Below are 16,099 nucleotides of genomic sequence, written 5' to 3'. Positions count from 1 at the left end.
TGTATTCCTGACAGCTAGAACCGTAAGATAACATCATTATGTACTGTGGATTATGTTCTCTGAATGTTGGTGAAGGCAAAATGATTTTCAGCACATATATTTGTTATACGCCCTTCTTTTTTTAAACAGAAGACATTTTGGAAGAGCACAGGTATCAACAACGTTAATGGTGGCTCTGTTCTATTCAAGTATCTCCAGTGAGGCATGACAGTGTGACAGTGAGCCAGCCTGCAAAATACCAGCAATGGAGTTTGGACATGATTTACTTTATGAGAAAAAAGGTCTATAGCTGATAATTACAAGTCACATGAACTGACCGTGAAAGTTAACATTTCATTATTTGATACCCCAATAATTAATTCAAATAATGTATTATTCTATTTATTTATTCTTGAGATTTAAGTTTGTACACATGTCGACCAGTGGCCCGATCCTTTTTGTTTCTGACAATTTATTGCAGGTTTTTATCATATTTGAAAGGGTCTTCCATATTTTCTATCCTGTCAAAATAAACGAGGTTCAGTTACATTTACTCAATGTTCACTCAATATACGTATAGGTGTGTTTTGATCGCTGTAACAATAGACCGCGCGCTCAGTAGATTCGACACTTTCCGACTATTTCCGCCATTGCATCGTCTTGCCTCCATTTTACTCTCGTGTGTATGTGTGCGTGCGCAGTGTCTGTTTAAACTGGAAAGAAAACAGGACCGAAAGCGGACGCACTGACAGATTTCTACAGAAATGGACGGGTAATATCTCATTTGACTTGTATCGAGGTGCTACAGAGTACTGCGTATATGAATGCGTCATTTTAAGTAGAAGCTGATAATGAGTCGTATGCTTGCGTTAAGGTGTTTCCACAGCCACGCGCTCTCGTCCATTAAGGAAGTGTCTAATGTTAGCATGCTAACGCCCGCTGTTTATTACATTAGCAGCATTGCTTGTTATATTTAGAAATACTTGGCGGTGTTCTAAGTGGACATGTTAACACAGTTGCTAAATGTACTCTCCCGCAATAGTAACGTTATTTTTGCAGCAGTGTGCTAACGTTAACGAAGCGGCTCGTGCAGTGAAGCAACCCGTTATGCTAACTAATGTAACGTTACAGTAACGTCGGTCCTTTGTGTTGTGGCTAACTAGCTTAGCTGACCGAGCGGGTCCACTAAATGTGTGGAATCGTCTGATAATGCATATTATATATGTATTTATATGCTTAAATCAATATGTGTAAACACTCTATTATCTCGCAAAGCTGCACGGTGTTAGACGGTACCCAGCGGCTCCATTACCCCTGTCGTGGTGTGGGCCTACCGTTACTGTGTTTACTATAAAGTGTATAAGGTTGCATTAAGTGTGCTCGGGTGTGTCGGTTTAAGACTGTGGGTGGACATGAAGCGGGACTTCAATGTTGCTTCAACCAAAGTGTTATGAGTCATACATTTGGCTAGAAGAGCCTGACGCCACATAATGTTGATGTGTGAGGAGAAATATATATATATATATATATATACATACATACATAAATACATACATACATACATACACGTGTGTGTTTAAGGAGGGAGTGTGAATTAACACGTTACTGGTATCAGGCAGCATTCTATATTCAGAATGAAGGACTGGAAACTAAACAGCCTCGCAGTAGGAGTGATGGTGTTGCTGGGCTTGTACGTGGAAGGGCATTGGCTTAGAGCAATTCTGGGACTTACTGTAACGCATATCTGCAGTTTATACAATATACAATTGTCCCCCAACAATTGAAACTTCCTAATAGACATAACAAGTTTCTTTAAAAGCCATAAATGCTTGTGCATCTGACAGTATCATGTATTCTTTTTTTAAATGCTGGTTTCCATTTTAAACCTCTACCTTTTCACCAAATGAAAATGATTTCTCTTTCAGCATCAGTGATGTTGCAGTTGGCGTGAAGGTGAGTTTTCTGTTTGTTTTTTGCTTTTTTGTTTTTGGCTTGAAGACGACCTCCACTCTTGACTTTGGCTAATATGTCTAGCTTTTATTTCCGTAGCGAACATTAACGTGCGTTGTTATCCTTGTCGTCTTGTGGAGGCCACCGTGCAGCACACAAACCATTGCTTAGGCTTCAGTGAAATACGTGAGAATAATTGTCAGTGGCACGTTGGAGTAAAGTTTGATTCCCTGTGGCCTGACAGAACAGCTCAATGTTAAAAGCTAGCTTCCTCGTATGTAATGTTAGCTTAACGAGCTAGCATTAGCTAACTTCATGGTGTTTCTCAATGCAAAGAATTGTACTTTTTTACTTCAATGCATTTATCTGTTAGGTTTTGTTACCTAGCCGATTCAGATCAACAATACAGAAAACAATCATCTATCTGATGCTACTGTGTCAATAGGGCACAAATTCACAAGCAACCCAGCAGTATATAAAGTAAGAAAGATGAAATATGTATAAATAGATAAAGATGACCACCACATTTGCCAGCTGCAACATTAAAGCAATGAACACATTAATTTATTATAATCCTATAATATAATATCCTGAAATAGGTAATTTTGCATTATGAGTAGTTTTTAAGTGTACCGTTCTTTCCGGACTATAAGCCGCTACTTTTCCCCCCACGCTTATACAACGGTGCGGCAAATGTATGGATTTTTTCGTAGCCTTGCGCCGCCAGCACATTTAACATAAATATGGATGAAGTACCTTTGACGTTTGACCTACCTCTCACTAGGACTGTTAACAAAAAAGGTTGACCGGCAAGATGCTTTTAACAGTACTAAAGTTGTCTTCTTCTCTGAACATCATAACATGTCCGACTCGCTAGCTTCTAAGCTAATTTTAACATAACTGCCAATGGGGAAATGCTAACCGCGATTAGCATTAGCGAATATAATATATCTTCGTACATCTTTTCATGCTTCATACAGACATACTTACAGACTAAGGTCTCTCAAGGCTACCAAACGGAAGAAGTAAAACAAAGCAGCGTGTCTTCTCATTAGAATCTAAAAGCAATGAGGCAATAACTGTTGTTGCTCGTAGCTCTGAATAGCATTTACGGCTAACTGGCTTGGCCAGTTGCTGCTAGCACAACAGCTAGCACGCTGCTTCGTTTTACTTCTTCCGTTTGGTAGCCTTGAGAGACCTTAGTCTGCAATGTAAGTATGTCTGTATGAAGCATGAAAAGATGTAGGCTACGAAGATATATTATATTTGCTAATGCTAATCGCGGTTAGCATTTCCCCTTTGGCGGTAATGTTAAAATTAGCTTAGAAGCTAGCGAGTCTGACATGTTATGATGTTCAGAGAAGACAACTTTAGTACTGTTAAAAGCATCTTGCCGTTCAACGGGGACACCTGCAGCTTATAGACCAGTGCGGCTTATCTATGTACAAATTCTTTTTTCTTTTAAAAATCAGCCGGTGCGGCCTATACACAGGTGCACTCTATAGTCCGGAAAGTACGGTATTTTGATGCTTCTACTTAAACTGAAGTGCCAGTTTATCCTGTGGCCCATCTTACCTGTTTCTCACCAGAGATTGTGATTAAAACAATCAAAATGCAATAAAACGTATTGTTTATCAAAGCGAGATGATGTTTTCTCGATGTATTATAATCTCTAAAGGCTCCAAAAGGCTGAAGATCTGCCCCCCTACCTGGTAGTTTAGTATCATGTCACTACTTAGAGTTTATATGTCTGATCATACAAGACTAAAAATATCAGCATTCATATTTAAGACGAATGAACCAGTGCATTTTTGGCATATTTGCTAACTGAAATGAAGTTTCATAGATGTTGTTGACTTAAGCATTTTTAGCACATTTAGAAACCCTCTGCCTTATATTTAAGCTTTTGTAACACAACAAGCATGAAATAAAGAGATGTTACATTTCTTTTTACAGAATTATACCTGCATTTAAACCCGAGACCAATCCGATTTCTTTAAAACATATGTTTTGAACTTTCATTGCATTAGAATGGCTTTAATGAAATGGGCAGGGCTCGTGTCCCTGCTGATCACCAAACAAACCTGTTTCCTTGTGTACGTGCGTCGTCGTTGTGGCTACCTAACCTGATTTGTCGACTGTCTGCTGCATTTCCGTCTGCACAAAACAAAGTTAAAGTCCACTCTCAAAGGGAAACGGAACACTCATAAAATCTCTATTCCGCTGATATGGAGGGTCTTTGTCATCCTGTTTATTTCATCAATATTTCAGTGTCAGAGACTAAACCGAGGGCGTTGCCAGCTGTTGGGAGAGAACTAATTTCTTGCATTCTTGCAGCCGGTGCCCCGTGTGCTCACATTTTGGCCTGACGGTATCAATTTATTTGTGTCATGCCGCTGTAGCGGCGGCCTGCAACACCTAGTTTACAGCAACCATAAAGAATGTTGGTGACAAAAGAACAATTGGTTGAAATTTAGTCGGACAGACAGACAGACAGAAAGAAAGAGGGGTGTGTGAAGCTATTATGTAGTTGTGTGTGTGTGTAATGGGTCCCCAGCCAGGTTCCCTCTTCATCCCATCAGTCAGGTTTAAGAGCACAGGGCGCCCGTCAGCTCCAGCAAGCCTTCTGGGACCTCGTATAGCTCAGGATGAAATGACACATCTTGACATCTTAAATTCAGCAAGATTAAACCCATACCAGAAGAGGAGGAGCAGACCACTCTTCTTCTGTTTTATGTCCCTCTCCACCTCCTCCCTCCTGTTTGCGCCTTTAAACTGTCTTCAGAGACCTCTGCTTCATTGTTGTCTTTGAGGGCCTGTCTTTGAAATGGAAATGGTTTCCCCTATTATTTCACAACTGTACCTAACCGTCTGTCTTTCTTTCCTCAGAGGGGATCAGACGAGCTGAGTATGTACAGCAGTCCCAACTCTGGCGTGAGCAGTATCAGTGGTGAGTTTGTTTCTGACCAGCCTTTAATGGGGAGGGGGCTTGATGGCATCTGCAGGCAATCGTTAGTGGCAGACGGCATGAAAGGAAATGAAAGATTAATCTGTGTTGGAAGAGTGAAACGGGCTGCGGAGCACCGGTTTCCCACAGGAGCCGTTTAGTGTCTGAACAGCATCACGCTCCTCAGTAGGTGGGCACCCACACATCACAACGCGTGACTAGAACAGACATCGTGGACACCGCTGCATTTAATGCCTCCTCGCTGTTTAGGCCTTATCAGAGGAAAATCACAGAATAAAGGCTGACTGAAAGAGCTGCTTGTGGCGCCACAAAGAAGATGGACAAAATTAGGCTATTAAACACTGCCATCAAATAAAGGCGCACGCAGGGGTCTTTAATCAAAGTCCCAGTCTGCCATCGCTGCACAACGGCCCCTTCCAAGCTAAAGGCACCCAGGGACCTGTCTAATAAAGTGAGATAAAGATGGTCAGGCTGCCTTTATTTGGGTAGCTTCACAATGTCCGCCATTGGTGATCTTGAATTACCAGTCTCGCAGATACGGATGGACGCTTCTTTAGATGCAGGGATTCCCAGTGCTGCTATGCTAGCGTTCAGAAGAAGCATCTTTAATCATCTAGATTCATTTAGTGTCAGTACTTCAAGTAGACCAAGCACCAGAGTCGTTTATTTGAGCAGTGGAACATTATTAGGTAATAGTGTAAATTAGGACTGGGTGATACGGCCAAGTCTTCTATCCCAATATAGGTCATCGATATAGCTATGTTGGATGTTTTCTGGTAGTTGAACAAATAAATAGTCTATGTGACATAACCAGGGGTAGAGCCTTTGTTTGTTCCTGTACTCCTGTGTAAATTACATGCATAACAAATGAGTATTTGTTGCTCTTTCATGAATCCTGAACAAGTGCTAGCTATCCCTGATGATTGAAGCACCTTTTTGGGCAGTAAGAGACATTGTTTCTTCTCTATCGCATTTCTGAGTTGTAAATTGGTAATATATTCTCTATCCCATCTGGAACGACTGTATTCTGGTTGACAGATGGTACGCATGTGATCGGCATTATGCATTCACATGGGGAAAGATTAGGGGTGTAACTGTTCACAAAATTCACGGTTGGGTTCGGTACGATACAGTGGAGCCATGGTTCGGTATGTTTCGGTACAGTAGAAAACTATAAATGCCAAAGAAATGTACTTTATTTTTAAAATATATAATATATAACATGTTCTTTCATTAGCATGAACACACACACAGCATCCTGTTTTTCCCAAATACTCACTAGAGCACTGAATGTGTATTAATCGGTATTGGGGACTGAAAATAGTCTCCATCAAATTCAGATGCAGATCCTCCCATTTGACAAACACTTGCTAAAAACTACAGTGGCCCATTTTGTGAAATGGCGGCGCCTTTAGTGGTATATAGTAATGACTATTTCAAATAATTCTCTTTTGAGCAGGAACCAATGGGGCGGAGGGAGTCTTGATCCAGCCCGATCGGTTAAAGACATTGTTGCTTTTCTTGCATACAGAGTAGCACCGGCCTTGTCCTTTAAATTAGAGTGGCTGTCGTTTAGTCGTGCTAATCAATGCTTGTGCTGAACCTTTAGACGGGGCTTCCAACGGCAGTGACAGTAAAAAGTTGAGGGTGGAGGAGGCCCCGCCGTCTCGCGTGCTCCACATCAGGAAACTGCCCAACGAGGCCTCGGAGACCGAAGTCATCGCCCTGGGCTTACCTTTCGGCAAAGTCACCAATATCCTCACACTGAAGGGAAAGAACCAGGTGAGTGGTGGAAAGGAATGGGTCTTGCTATCGTGGAGCTGCTTGTGAAGCATGCCTGCAGTGCCATACAAAGGCTCAGCCTGTTGTGTTTCTGCTGAGGACACTTGGCATCTGTCCCATAGATTCCTGTCGTTCCTGGCTGCTTTCTTCTCCTCACAGGACCGACGTCCGTGTGTCGCCCAATCTTTATCAATCTGCAACCGCCTGTGTGTGTCTGATGGTGTACTGTATCTGTTGCCATGACAGTGGGGAATTTCAGGTCACTGATGCACTTTGCCGTAGTGACCCTCTGGCATAGATGTTATGTAGTTCGGCATGTTTATTTAAATGTGTCTGCTACTTGCAGGTTACATCAAATGACTTTACATAGATTTGTCCAAGTTTAGTTCAACCTGTGTATACATGATCAGAGAATTACCTCTTGGCAACAGTGGTGGGGAGCTGATCAGAATCAGACATCTGTTTTCTCTCGTCACTTGTTCCAGGCGTTCTTGGAGATGGGGACGGAGGAGACAGCCATCACCATGGTCAACTACTACACCACTGTAACGCCTCACATCCGCAACGTCCCTGTGTTCATCCAGTACTCCAATCACAAAGAACTCAAAACCGATTCCGGCAATCAGGTGAGTAGAGCCAGACTATCTGGCCACTGTTTGGAAAGCTCATTTTAAACAAACACTACAGCAGTTCATCTCTTATCGCTCTTGTGTCTTGTCAGCATTGGATTGAGAACTAGAGCTTTTTGATTGGTCCTCTTAAGACTTAAATATTCTGAAGTGAGTTGAGACAAAACAAAGTATAAAGATGTTCTCTGTGTCGAATTACCAACAACCATAGGGGCATATTTGGCAAACCTGGACACACGTGTCAATGTTTGCATCAACAATGAATAAAATGGGTCACCATTGTTAAAGGAAGTGATGACACCTTGTGTTTGGCTGTAGCGGACCCAGGCGGTGCTTCAGGCGGTGTCAGCTGTCCAGTCCGGTGGGTCGCCAAGCTCCGACGTTCAGGAGGCTCTCGCCGCAGCCTCCAGTCCCGTGCTGCGGATCATCATCGATAACATGTTTTACCCCGTAACGCTGGACGTACTGCAACAGGTACGCAGCAGCTGCCCTGGCCCCCCCCCACTCAGCGCCTCAGTCGGCACGTGACACAATATCCACCGTTTGTACTTGAATGTTTTAAGTTTGTGTTTAATATGTTGTTTGCAGATTTTCTCCAAGTTCGGCACGGTTATGAAGATAATCACATTCACCAAGAACAATCAGTTCCAGGCCCTTCTGCAGTTCAGCGATCCCATCAATGCACAGCAGGCCAAACTGGTACCAGCCGCTCCCACTAGTCATGTCACGCATCTTTATTATTCATCTGCTCTTCTGGTAGCCGGGGCTTTGCAAAACCAAATGTAATAGTTCAACATATATGATGGATTTGTTTTTATTTCTCCTGCCAGGCCTTGGATGGCCAGAACATCTACAACTCATGCTGCACGCTGCGTATCGACTTCTCTAAACTGGTCAACCTAAATGTCAAGTACAACAACGACAAGAGTCGCGACTACACGCGTCCCGAGCTGCCTGCTGGCGACGGCCAGCCCAGCCTCGACTGCACGGTGGCCGCCGCCTTCAGCAAAGACTCCAACTCCCTCCTCGGTAAGATCCCAGGTAGAGCACACTTTTCTTTCTCTTCCTTTTCTTTATGTTGTGGTTTGTAACCAGCTGGCTGAGTGTACGTCCCGTGAGACAAGTTGCGTCCTTGCTTCGCGATGTAGTGAAAGAGCTGCTCTCCATTCCACCGTTGTCTTTGTCTACTTCCTGTCAGGAGCCCTGAACCCTTTGAGCGCTGCGGCGGCGGCTGCTGCTGCTGCAGGCAGGGTGGCGCTCGCTGGACAGGCGGGGTCCAGTGGGGTCCTTCTGGTCAGCAACCTCAACGAGGAGGTCAGTAACACACCTGCACACACACACACCAGTCAGATGGAACCCCTACCCACCATCTTCATCCATTCGTTCTTTTCTTGGGTTGTGGCCAGACCTCCTTGTGCTTCTATTTGTCATTGTCTTGTGTCTGATATAGACGAGACATTAAGAAGGTCCACGTTGAAATGTTTTGTACACATTTGGCCTGAAGACACAACTCGACTCACGTTAACTAAATCACCTTATTTGGCGTATTAGGCCGTCATGCTTCCGTGATCTTGGACGAATCTGTGTTCCTGCTTGTGTTAGGAACTCTTCTCATGATGCGAGGGTGGTGTTATGCACCATTTGTTTGACTGCAGTTTTCCTGTAGCCAAGCTGATAATGTCGGAGGTAGAACACCTGTCCATATTTCTAGAAAATCATTTTCTTTCCGGTATTTACTGAATTTTGAACTTCAGAGCTGTGACGTGCGATGTAATTTATGTCCTGATGGTCACTGATCTCTGAACTGTCTGAGGGGGACACGTGACATTAAAGCTGCAGTATCCAAACTGCTGTAGAAGAGCTTGACTGGACCTCGTTATTCCAGTTTTATTTATATATATATATATATATATATATATATATATATATATATATATATATATATATATATATATATATATATATATATATATATATATATATATATATATATATATATATATATATATATATATATATATATATATATATATATATATATATATATATATATATATATATATATATAATATAAAGAGTCTAACCTTTTTCTTTGCTTTTCCTTACATACCCAGAGCCTTGCTGAATTTGATTAAACGTTTTGTCAAGACTCATTATGTCCCTGAGAGAGAGAGGGGGGTTTGCTGTCACCTCCCCTCTTTCCCCTCCGATGTTCTGCCTCCCTTCTCTTGTCGAACTGTATCTAACTCGGCTAACTGTCTCTCTTCTGTTTTTCTCTCTAAGCTCTCCTCACTTCTCCTCAGCTCATATGAAAGCTCATATGAAATCATTCTGTGGTCTTCCTAACCTGGGAACAAATACCTGCCTCTCTGAAACGCTTCCTCAGTCTTTAATCCCTCTTCCTCAGACTTTTTTCTTTTCTTCTTTTACTGTGACTTAAAGGGCATCCGATATGTATCGCCTAATGTCTGTCTCTTTCCCCCATCAGTCTGTTCTCTCAGTGACTGTGTAATACAGGAGCCTGTGGCAGTAGCTCAGCTGAACACTTGATGTTCAGATACTGCGCCTCCTCTTTCTTTTAGCCTCTCAGACTTGTGTGAACGCCACGTTTTACCCAGGCGGCCTTCACATCAACTCTTGCATGCTAAATTGTACGACGGAACAAAATTTGAACTGCATGGACTCTTTAACATAGCCCCCCTCAGCTTCTCACACTCTCGGAGTAGCATCCTCCCTCGCTGAAAGATAGATCTTCAGATTTCCGACCTGCTGCATGTTGTTTTTGATCTCATGGTTCTGACTTTTATATTGCTGATTTTCTTATGATTTTGACATGAATGTACCTTTACCCCCATGCTTGTCCAGGGTGAAAGACATTTTGGCTACTTTGGTTACTTGCTGTATTTTGACTAAAGAGAACATTGATCCAAGCCATTATCTCTGACCAAACTACCTGCATTATTCCAGTGTACTGACCTATATTTTATTTTTGTCCCTCCCCCCTCACTTTTTAATTTTTTGTTATTTTCCCCCAAATTTGCATTTGCCTCCCAATTCATCTCCCCCCCCCCCCCCCCCCCCCCACACACACACTGTGTGATGGTGGGGGACTTTTTATTTTTAATCAATCAAATCACCCCTTCTTTCTCCACCACCTCCCCCCACATTAACGAACCCCTCCTCCCCTCCATGACACCCCTTTTCGCCGCCTGCTCCCCTACTCCATGACCCACCACCTCCATCACTCTCCGGGGGGAAAAACAAAAACCACCATTCCGCCTACCTACCTCCGTTCTGGATCGATCTGTCCATCTCTACCTCCGCTCCGACTCTTCTACCTCTCTACCTGTCTCACGCTGCTTGTTGCTCTTCTCTCCCTCTAAAGATGGTTGCGCCCCAAAGTCTGTTTACCCTCTTCGGTATGTTATCGTTAGCGCTCTCTCTCTCTCTCTCTCTCTCTCTCTCTCTCTCGCTCTCTCTCCAACTCTGTCTGACTCTCTTCTACCTTCTCTTTTTGTTTTATTTCCATTCTATATTTGAGACATTTGTTGTTGTTGTTATTGTTATTGTTATTATTATTATTATTATTATAATTGCAAGCTTATGTTTGCGCACACTAGCTTGTTTAGTCACTTGTAATACATTTTGACCCCCTGTTTATTGGTTCGGGTTAATGTTGATTACTTTGCCCTAAAGTTCACTCGGTAGTAATCTGTTAATGCACGGTTAAGTCAATATCTCTGCATGCTGTTTTATTGCTATGATTTCTAGCCGTCTGACACAGCATGATACCGTATCTGTTTAGAGGGTGTCTCTTCTCTCTTTACCTGTTCTCTCTACACCTCTCACTCAAAAGTCTGCTGTAAAGTTCTTGTGTGTACTCTGCTAGTCTCTCTTCTATGTTTCTTGCCTTTTTAAATATCCTTTGCCTCCAGCGCTGACTTTCCATTTTTTTCTAACTGTCTGCTTTCTCTCCACCTCACCTCTTCTCCTCCCGCCTGCCTGTGGCTCTAACGTAGGAGTGTACGGCGATGTCCAGAGGGTGAAGATTCTTTACAATAAGAAGAACAGCGCTCTCATTCAGATGTCAGACTCCAACCAGGCCCAGCTAGGTGAGCAGATGTCTCCGTCCACCTGTGATGCTAGCAGCAGTTTAATTTCATGCATTGTTTTTCCATTGTGACAATTTAAAACCTGTCCCGACCGCGCAATGCTGCTGAATGCTTGTTTTGCATTAGTAATAAGCAAAATGACAAACGTCATTAACATGACTTTGTTTGTGTAAATGAAGCCACAGTAGAAGTGTGAGGGGGGGAAGAGGCACTTTGATACAGCTGGTAAGATGTAAAGACGTGATACCTGGTGATAGTCCTTCACTCAGGCATCACAATGGGGCGCTCTGGATTTAACTCTATGGCTGTATCGTACACAAAGAGCTGTTACTCATATGAAAGACAACCACCACCGAAATGTCAAACTCCAGAGTTGGACCCGTTATCGCTCTCACATTGATGGACATGTCTGTTCAGAGGCTATGCTGTCCTTCAATATGTTGGAACAGTCCCAGTAGCCAGAGTAAGGCCTGCTCACTCCTCCTGTTTGTTGTTGTGTGAAGAGAAGTTGACTTCATGAAGAGCTGTCATCACCTAGTGAGCAAGCTGATTGGAGGAATACAAAGATCCTCACTTTATTATTTCCATGTCTGACGACATAAACACGAGCACGGTTTCTCATTTTATGGTTGTTTGTGTTTATTTTCACTAAGTTTTCTCATTATTGGCTTCAGTTAGTAAAGCCAGTCAATACCACATGACGGGCAGCAGCGTCCTCACCCATGACCTGCCTTTCTCTTTCCCACGGCCGAAGCGATGAGCCACTTGAACGGCCAGAAGATGTACGGGAAGATCATCCGCGTGACGCTGTCCAAGCACCAGACCGTGGCTCTGCCCCGGGACGGCCTGGACGACCAGGGCCTGACCAAGGACTACGCCAACTCCCCACTCCATCGCTTCAAGAAGCCCGGCTCCAAGAACTTCCAGAACATCTTCCCGCCGTCTGGCACCCTCCACCTCTCCAACGTCCCGTGAGTACCAGCGAGCTCGGGCTCAGTCAGCGGTGTTGATGCTGGAGAATGCTGTGTCTCATGAAACAACCACAGCTCTTCATCCAGGTCCATTTTGCAGCGGACCACGACTTACAAGACAATTTGTCCAGATTTGGAGAAGTCTAATTATATATCTATTATAAAAATAGAATAAAATGCTGACTGTGTGACCTTTGTCTCAACAGACAAGACGTGACGGAGGATGACCTGCGGCTGCTCTTCTCAAATGCTGGAGGAACTGTGAAAGCGTTCAAGTTTTTCCAGTACGTAGCCTTATCCCACTGCATGATATTCGGGACCTGAGGATCCTTCCATCTTGGAACAATCCGTGATTGTGAATAATAAATATTTTAGTTCAGTTAAATAGGTAAAGAGAGGCTTGTCACTTTAAGGAAAATAGCGCCGGCCATTCTTAAAGGTTAGCGAACATTTAATGCGTCAGAGCTGGAGCTTTTGCTCATTTTGGGGTTAACCGCCTTCACGGTGAGGTTGTCCCGGAGCAGTACATCATGCGCACACCATCAGACCCGATCCACAGGTTCATTTCCTACATAACACTCTCGTGTTCTTTATAGGGATCGCAAAATGGCTCTGATCCAGATGTCGACGGTGGAGGAGGCCATCCAGGGCTTGATTGACCTGCACAACTACAACATGGGAGGCAGCCAGCACCTGAGAGTCTCCTTCTCTAAGTCCACCATCTAAGAACAGCAACCAACGTGCCCCACAGTCTGGGAGCTGGTGGTCAGAACCCCTACAGACTGTGTCTGTACACTTGGGGGGGGGGGGGGGGGGGTCGACCGACCGACCGACCATATTGAGTGAATCAGTTCTGTTGTTGGGCTTCTGTTGATCCTGTCATTCCTTGAGAGAGACTGACATTTCTGACATCTTTTTTTTTTTAAGGAAACGGTAGTTTTTTGCAGATACTGGATCCTCCCAGCTGTTCTTAACTGTACCTCTGTATTATGTCAGGCAAACATATTGACATGATTCATTGTCTCCCCCCCCCCCCATGATAGTTTGATGTCGATCGGTGTTTAACTCTTTATTTAATTGGAAAGATACAGTACTTATGTGCCTTACTTGACAATATCAACTGCTCCTACAGCTGGACATGTTCACTTACCCTCCTATGCGTTTGAGGCACATTGGTATTGGTAGATATTTTTGAGGGACAGTGAGAAGGCAAGCTGTTTTGTCATCCTCTAAACTTTGTTACAGTTCTTTTTAGCTCTTTGGGGGGGTTTTACATTCATAACATTTTCCCTTTTTATAGTTAAGCAACAGAAGAGAATATTCCTTGAGGCTAAATGTACGAGTTTAAAAGCAATCCCGCGACAAGCAGCTTCACTTTGAACTCCAATATTCCACAAGTACGTTAAGCGTAAGATCCTTCTCCCCAGTTCTGATTCCACATATTCAAGCAAACATCGCGGCGTGGCGAAGGTATCCGTGTTTTATTTGTGGAAGCCTTCCCTGTGCTTTGGTCTCCCACATGTGTTCCATGAGGTGTTTATTGGCAGTGACAAGGGTTCTCTAAAGCAGTGGTTCTCAACTGGGCTGGCACCATCACCCCTATATATATATTATATATATATATCTATATATATATATATATTATATATATATATATATATATATGAAAAAGAGAAATTTGTGTTTGAAGAACATCCAGTCAGAGTCTAATGACTCTGGCCATTTCTCTCTTTTGGAGATCGTCCTATGATTTGACTTACGACTCACACCTCAATAAACAGTCCTGCTCTGCTCATATGTCCTCGTCTCTCCCCGTGTGTCACGGTGTGTGTACATCTCACTCAAGTCAGGAAACTTGTCAGAATACTCATATTTGATTGGCTGAGCTTCATCACGTGATGTGATTCACAACGAATTGTTCGGTGGTTTTCCTGCACCGCTGAACAAGTGCCGTAAATGCTGGAATAATTCCGCTGCATAAAAAAATGCCCTTCAAAATAAAATCACATTTTGTTTTTTTGTCAGGCAAAGGCCCGCGACCCACCAGTTGAGAATCACTGCTCTAAAGCATGTGTAGTTGTGACAGGATCTCACTCCAGAAAGCGTTGCATGCTGTGGAAGCAGTGAGACGAGTCCACTGTGATGTATTTGTCATGTGACAGTTCACATGGAGAGGGCTCCTCAGTTGGACCAAAGTTTCTGTGCCTTTGGTGTTTTAATTAATTTGAACACACTGATGCCCAGAACTGTCAAGTGGTGACTTAATTCCCAATGTTTTTAAACTACCCAGCCTTGGCTTGAGGTTATTGCTCAGAAATAATAGTTGTGTGTCTTGTATTTTTTTTTTTTCAAGTCTGATTTTATACAGCTGAAAATGTAATGATTTGGTATAGTTCTGAAGAGGCACAATTAAAGGATGAATTGTTTTCTAACAAGGGGAGGTGCGCCTTGGTATCCTGCGCTTTTGTTTTTTTGTTGAGTTTCCCCTCTCATGGTCTCTCTTGTGTATTCTGCATTACGTCTGTAGCATGCTTAATAAAACTATTCTGTCTCGCACTTCTCTGTTCTGTCTGCTCACTTCTGAAGCTATCTTCAGTCCCAGGGTGGGAAAGGAGCCAAAGCCCGCTCTGATACGCCAGATTGAGCCTCTGATCGTACTAACTCACAGGACCAGTACATTGGTGTTGATGCGTTTCCCACCCTGCCAACTGACACAATCTATTCCTTTGATGTCTTGCTCTCCTCTTCTGCTAGTTGCCTATTTTCTAATCGGTCTCTAAACTGCCTGCTCTCTGATCTATCTACTTGCTCTCACACTAAATCAATTACAGAAATGGCCACATTTGTCATTTTTCCAGGCTCTGCATCTTTACGCCATTGTAAGCATTCCAGCATTAACTGCTTTGTACACACTTGGTTAATGTTCAGCCAATTACATCCACATGGTGTTGCTGCAGAATGGCGTTGTGTTTCGCACACCGCTTTAATCCATGCCAAGAGGCAACCTCCGCTGCTGACAAATAAAGCCGCGGTGAAACAAAAAGGTTCCGCTAATAGAGGAACGCTCACCGTACAAGCACAGTTTAAGAACTACGATTCCCGCTTTCCTGGTTGTACAGCCACGATGCACCCACGGCCGGCCAAAGTGTCATCGCGTCATTTGAGCTTATTAGACAACTGTGGAAAATTAAATAATTTTAAAAGAATCTAAGGCCAGTGGATACAGTACGGAACTAACTGAACTGAGCCCATGTCTTTAAACTGCAACATCTTATCTTGTACCACGTCAACTCTGCTGAGCTCTGGCGTCGTATGTTTTATTTCTGATCTTTTGTGATGTGAGGTGACTGACTGGCTTTAAAGGGGCCATTGCATAAAATATATTTTTGTTATTATGAAAGCATTGCAGCTGACCACAGAGTACATTGTTAGCAGTAGCTTTAGCCTCTATTCTCAGGATATTATATATCCTGATATGAACTCGTCAGATGGTGGAAGTAGCTTCACTCATTAATTGCACAAGCCGGTGAAATGAAGCCGATCACTCAGCCGTGTGACGTGTTGACAGTCGTATTCATCGTACGCGGTGCGCCTCGCAGCGCTGCAATAAATTAATCAATAAATAATTAATACAAATGTAATCAAAGTGTAATGAAAAACGACCTTCTCACCTTGTTAGCTACAGTGTTGTTCAGAGAAGTAGATAAA

At 43.2% G+C, this 16,099-nt stretch overlaps 1 protein-coding gene across 2 annotated transcripts; it reads left to right on the top strand.

Moving 5' to 3' along the window:
* Window positions 1–661: 661 nt before the first annotated feature.
* Window positions 662–14,947, top strand: LOC306794175 (polypyrimidine tract-binding protein 2-like). Of its 2 annotated transcripts, none has more exons than XM_079292130.1 (14): window positions 662–751; window positions 1,905–1,932; window positions 4,819–4,879; window positions 6,507–6,679; window positions 7,165–7,305; window positions 7,627–7,782; window positions 7,897–8,007; window positions 8,139–8,337; window positions 8,507–8,622; window positions 10,694–10,727; window positions 11,328–11,420; window positions 12,175–12,391; window positions 12,598–12,675; window positions 12,988–14,947. In XM_079292130.1, the coding sequence occupies exons 1-14, from the start codon at window positions 744–746 to the stop codon at window positions 13,115–13,117; spliced, it is 1,545 nt and encodes a 514-aa protein (XP_079148256.1). In that variant the 5' UTR covers window positions 662–743; the 3' UTR covers window positions 13,118–14,947. The 2 variants fall into 2 exon arrangements, with proteins under 2 accessions (XP_079148256.1, XP_079148255.1); XM_079292129.1 differs by having other exon boundaries at window positions 8,139–8,349.
* The last annotated feature ends 1,152 nt before the right edge of the window (window positions 14,948–16,099 follow it).

Source organism: Melanostigma gelatinosum, assembly GCF_949748355.1.
Source record: "Melanostigma gelatinosum genome assembly, chromosome: 20".
NCBI classification, from domain to species: Eukaryota; Metazoa; Chordata; class Actinopteri; order Perciformes; family Zoarcidae; genus Melanostigma; species Melanostigma gelatinosum.
This window is presented reverse-complemented; position numbering and strand designations above follow the sequence as displayed.